General features: G+C 52.0%; 1 protein-coding gene across 1 annotated transcript; it reads left to right on the top strand.

The window, feature by feature from the left end:
* The first annotated feature begins 554 nt into the window (after positions 1-554).
* Positions 555-3404, top strand: LOC116579924. Its single transcript, XM_032325889.1, has 2 exons — positions 555-734; positions 2611-3404. Exons 1-2 carry the CDS (start codon positions 677-679, stop codon positions 2835-2837), a joined length of 285 nt encoding a protein of 94 aa, XP_032181780.1. The 5' UTR covers positions 555-676; the 3' UTR covers positions 2838-3404.
* The last annotated feature ends 1876 nt before the right edge of the window (positions 3405-5280 follow it).

Genomic DNA, 5280 nt, shown 5'->3' on the forward strand with positions numbered 1-5280 from the left:
AGAAGACAGAGGAAGGTGTTTTGTGTCTTGATGAACAGTGATAGGCTTCAAGCGTTTTAGGGGGAATCTTAAGCAAAGTGAGAGGGTTTTGGGGGGTTTCTAGTTAGGGGCTGGCTCACGATCACCTTTCCTCACCTGTGGATTGACTTCCACATCTCTCCAGCCTCAAGGAAAGGTGACTCTGTTGTCTGGAGAAGTGGTTCCTGCGTGGCCTCCAAGGACTGCAAATTTGGCAGCTCTGTCTCTGCCTTCACCTACAGTGTTGACTTTGGCTTCTGGATCAACTCCACCTGTTGCCAAGGCAACTGCCAAGAACTCACTCCTCTCGGTACGCCGTCACCAGAAAGCCGTCACGAGTGGCCAAGGGTGGTGGTGGGGTGATTTTGGAGGAGATTTTGCCCCGAGTTGAGGAAGGCAGGCTGGCAGGAGCATCCCCATTCCCCAGCCAGGCTGCCTGAAGGCACCCTGACCCCAGCTATGTGGAAAATCCCAAGAAGGTCCTCCCCCTGTGGGAGAGTCTGTGAGTACAAGGAGGCCCTGGAGGTTCTGAGAGTCCTCCTGGCTGACTGTCGCCCTCCCTTCTACAGAAGTTTTGCCAACCTCACACACCCTGAGTGAGTTCCTGTGTCCTGCATGTCCTGGCGGCCAGCCGGGGCCCTGTAATTCCTCCTTCTATATGCAGTGTCCCAGTGGGGAGACGGAGTGTGTCCAGCTGGACCTGGTGCTTGTAGAAGGTAATAGACGCGTGTGTGCCTGTGTGTGTATGTGTGTACACGCACGTGTGTGCTTGAGAGTGAGCCTGAGCACGTCGGTTTTGGATTCGGGCATGCCGGAGTCGGGGGTCTCTAAGTCCATGAGACTTCTGGATGGGTACTGTCCAAAAGGAATAGAATGCAAGCCACATGTAGAATGTAAAGTTTTCAGGGGTGCCTGGGTGGCTCAGCAGGTTAAAGCCTCTGCCTTCAGCTCAGGCCATGATCCCAGGGTCCTGGGATTGAGCTCCGCGTTGGGCTCTCTGCTCGGCGGGGAGCCTGCTTCCTCCTCTTTCTACCTCCTCTCTCTCTCTGCCTGCCTCTCTGCCTACTTGTGATTTCTGTCTGTCAAATAAATAAATAAAATCTTATAAAAATAGAATGTAAAGTTTCCAAAGAGCCACATTAAAAAGTAAAAAGTAACAGATGAAATTAATTTTTTATTTAACCCAATATATGCAACAGTTGTAATTTCAACATGCAGTCAGTATAAGAAAATCTAAGGGAGAGCTCTTACATTCATTTTTTTCCTGCTAAGCCTTTGGGATCTGGTGTGGATTTTATACACACAGCCCATTCCAGTTCAGACCAGCCACGTCTCTGGTGTGCAGTAGCTATATGTGGCTAGTGGCTACTGTAGTGAAAATTCTAGAACAGGGACACCTGGGTGGCTCAGTCACTTAAGTGTCCAACTCTTGCTTGCGGCACAGGTCATGATCTCAGGGTTGTGGGATTGAACCCTGTGCTGGGAAGGAAGGCTGCTTGAGGATTTTCTCCTTCTGCTCCCCCCACCTCACTTGCACTCTCTCTCTCAAATAAATAAAAAATCTAAAAAAAAAAAAAAAAGAAAATTCTAGAACATAGTAAGTGCCGTGTATAGCACTTCAGTGAATCCGAGACCATCATGACCGCAAGGAAACATACTCTAGTTCAGGGCAAACAGAGACAAATACAGAGGGTGGTGTAAGGCTTTAAAAAAATTTTTTTAATGGATAGGGTCAAAGATAAATAAGAGTGAACACTTTAATAGCTGCCATGTGAATAAATCCCCTTCACCCAACCCCAGTAATTATGCACTCGTGGCCAGTGCAGTTTCATCTTCACCCCCACCCCACATTATTTTGAATGCAACCTCAGATACCATCTCTCTTGAATCCTACAGATTTCCATACATTTTGTTAAAATGTTTTGTTAAAAAACAAGCCCCAGTTGCAGTGAGGTGTTCTTTGTTGGTAAAATAAGACTGAATTGCTTTCATATCCCCAATAAACCAGTTACGTTGGTATAGTTATATACAAATGTATCACGTCGTGCCATCTTCCGTCATAAATATGGCTCTGAGGAGGCAAAGGAAGGAGAAAACTGTTCGCCAAGTCCGTTGGAGGGGTGTGGGCAATCGAGTGGCCTCCGGGGTCATGAATACATTCAGTCATTAAAACATCCAGTATTATGAGCACTGAATACAAGTAAAAGAAAGCCTGCAACAAAGGGCGGACCAGGCCCCAGCCTGAGGATCCCAGCATCTTCTGGTGAGTTTTCCCGAAGGACAGGAGTCGGGGGCCTCCCTGGCCTCCAGGGCTGGCCCGCTCGCACATTTCCTGTTGGATGGGACAGTCTTGTCTTTTACAAAAACTTGGTGTCGGTGATGCTGGCACATCCCTGGGCTCTGTCCGACCTGGGGAGACAGGAAGACCCATGGGGCTGAAGAGAGTTGCAGGGAAATGGTCTTGGTCAGGGGTCCCCTCGAACTGCAGGCATGGGGATGGGGGGACGTGGCGCGCAGTGGCAGGTACGCATGGGCACCGGGGACACCTGCCTGTGTGTGTCCTCATGCACATCCTCCCCCGCGTTTCCACAGGCGGCCAGACCGTGAGCATGCACGGCTGCGGCTCCCAGGACCTGTGCGGTCCCCCCGCCACCGAAGGGCTGCTGGACCTGCCCGGCCACCGGCTGGCCCTCCTGCCGCACTGCAGCACCAGCCAGCGGGCTGTCATGGCCTCCAAGTGCCACTCTCGCGTGCCACCCGGCCTCCGTCTTGCCCTGTCTGTGCTGCTGGTGGGCCTGGGTGCCGCGACCCTATCCTGAGCAGGCCCGGCCTACACCACCCTTGCCCCGCATTCACTTAACCCTGCTTGTGTCCCACGTCGCTAGATGGCACCCTGGCTTCCCCCTACTTCCAGTATTTCTATGTCTGGAAGCTTCTGGTGAGAAAAGTCAAAACCAGAGGGGGTGGGTAAGCCTCCTCCCTCAGACTAAGGGGTTCCCTAAGGCTAGTCCTCTTTCTTAACACCTGGGGCCCAAAGGCTATACCTCCTCCCTCAGACTAGGCTGTGCTTTCTCAGACCTTAGACTAGAGACAGCTCCCTGGGCCCCAAAGACTAAGCCTCCTTCCTCAAACTAGGAGGTCCCCAACACCAGCTTACTCCCTCAGACTAGAGCTGTGTTTTCCTGAGGATTGGGAAGCAGCTGCTTCTGTCTCCCTCTTTAGGCTCTAGCAAAGTCTTGGGCAGCCAAGATAGAGTTTGGGACCAAATACACCCCCTTCCCAGGGTTTTAGAACACCCCTTCCACCCCTACTCCAGGCCCTGTTCTGTCTGGGCTCAGTCTCCCCGCTGTCACCAAATCTGAATGAATCAAATCCTACAATGCCAAGTGGATTGGGTTTCCTTCTTCTCCATCGCAGCCTCAAATGGGGCCCTGATTGTGGTCTGCTCTCTCCTCTGGGGATGCCGGGACCCGAGGGGACCTCCAGATGACGGTGTCTGGGAGCCAGAGTGGGCATGAGAGCAAATGCTCAGTCTGGAGTGAGTATCATTTTTGAGCCAGCATTGTACCCAAGGATTGAACCGAGAGGTAAAAATGGGGAACTCAGCACGAGGCGGGAGGCCAGGAACCACCTGCTTTCAGCCGAAAGTAATACAAAGTCCAACAAAAAGAACCGAAAGCATTCCCTCCGTGCTAACTGGACAAACGTTTATGGATCACGTGCTATGTGACAAACACGGTTCTAGACACCGAGGATACCTAGTAAAGAAAGTTCTCTGCTCGCGGGAGGGTTATGTTCCGGTTGGGGGGGGGCAGATAATAAACAGCACAGGGAAGAGGAATGGGGAGGCCCCCAGAAGGGGTGTGTGATGAGGCTTCTGGAAGGAGACCTCTGAGTGAGGACCCAAAGGGGGTGAGGCAGAGACCATGCAGGTGTGTGGGGTGTTGATGGGGGCATTCCAGGCAGAGGGAACCAGAAAGGCAGAGGCCCCGAGGCAGCAGTAAGGAATCGCTAATATATATCGAAATAGAAAGAATGGAGGTACAGGTCCCCAGGGGTCATTAATTCAGCTGTTCAAAGGGGTCACTGAGAACCTAGCTTGCTGCTGGGGCACCCTCAGCATGCTGGGGTTTGGGTGATGGTGGCTGGGGTTCCAGCGTCACAGCCTCATATGACCATACCCCAAGTGGAGGAGGTGGCCTCCAACCTCGTCTTCCCAGAAACCCTGTCCCCTGGCTGCCTTTCCTCATTCCCCAGGTTTTCAAGGGAACGGTAATCCTGATTGACTTCACCTAATCGAGATTCTGTCTCTGGGGTTGGGAGAGGCCCCTGCCTCTCATAAGGCACGCCATGTTAAGCTTTCAACGGATGGAAACAGTCACCTCCTGGGGTGTTAATCAACGAGACAGCTGTACTACGTATTCTTTGTGTGAAAGAGACAATGGAGGCTCGCAGGAGAGAGTGCTATTAAGTGGGAGCCATGGGATTTGAACCCACATCTGCCTGATTCTAGAGGAGAAACTTTTGCCCCCATTAAACATCCAGGACATGTCAAAACACACGCAAGAGTAAACAGTACAACGAACCTTCAGATATCTATCCCCTCCTCTACCGCCCGTGTCAAAAATTACCCACATTCTGCCGATTATATCCCCTTTCCCTTCCTCTTTCTACTTTCCTCCCTCCCTCCTCTCCTCAAATCCTTCTCTCTTCCTCTTTCCTCCCGCCATCTGTCTTCTCTTCCTTCCTGCTCCCCCTCCCTCCTCCGTTCCTGCTCCTACCCCTCCTTCCTTTCTTCTGCTTTGTGCCAAGAAGTTTTAAAACAAATCCCAGATGTTGTATTTTCCATAGAAATACCTCACTGTGCATCAGAGCCTGCACGCATAACCTCTGTATTACGTGTCCTTCCTGGGAGGGAGAACAGACTGAAATAAAGCCGCTGACAGTTTCCCAGACCTGCCCACGTCCCTGTCCATTAGCAACAGGCCCTGGAGTGTCCCGGCCTTCAGGGGAGATCTCCCCTTACCCCCGGGGGCTGCGATATTCTTCTCATGTCAGAAGTGCCTATCTTGATATGCAGATGGGAGTCGCACCAAAGAGAGAGAGAGTGGTTAAGAGTGTGGACTCTGGGAGTCCCTGGGTAGCTTGGGCGGTTAAGTGTCTGCCTTTGGCTTAGGTCTTGATCTTAGGGTCCTGGGATCGAGCCCCCCAACTTGCTCTCTGCTCAGTGGGGAGCCTGCTTCTTCCGCTCCCTCTGCCCCT

The sequence above is a fragment of the Mustela erminea genome, chromosome 19 (genome assembly GCF_009829155.1).
Source record: "Mustela erminea isolate mMusErm1 chromosome 19, mMusErm1.Pri, whole genome shotgun sequence".
NCBI lineage: Eukaryota > Metazoa > Chordata > Mammalia > Carnivora > Mustelidae > Mustela > Mustela erminea.

Coding starts and splice junctions, on each gene's coding strand:
- LOC116579924 (XM_032325889.1), top strand. CDS start 677: ATGCAGTGTCCCAGTGGGGAGACGGAGTGTGTCCAGCTGGACCTGGTG. Junction 735..2,610: donor GGACCTGGTGCTTGTAGAAG/GTAATAGACGCG, acceptor GCGTTTCCACAG/GCGGCCAGACCGTGAGCATG.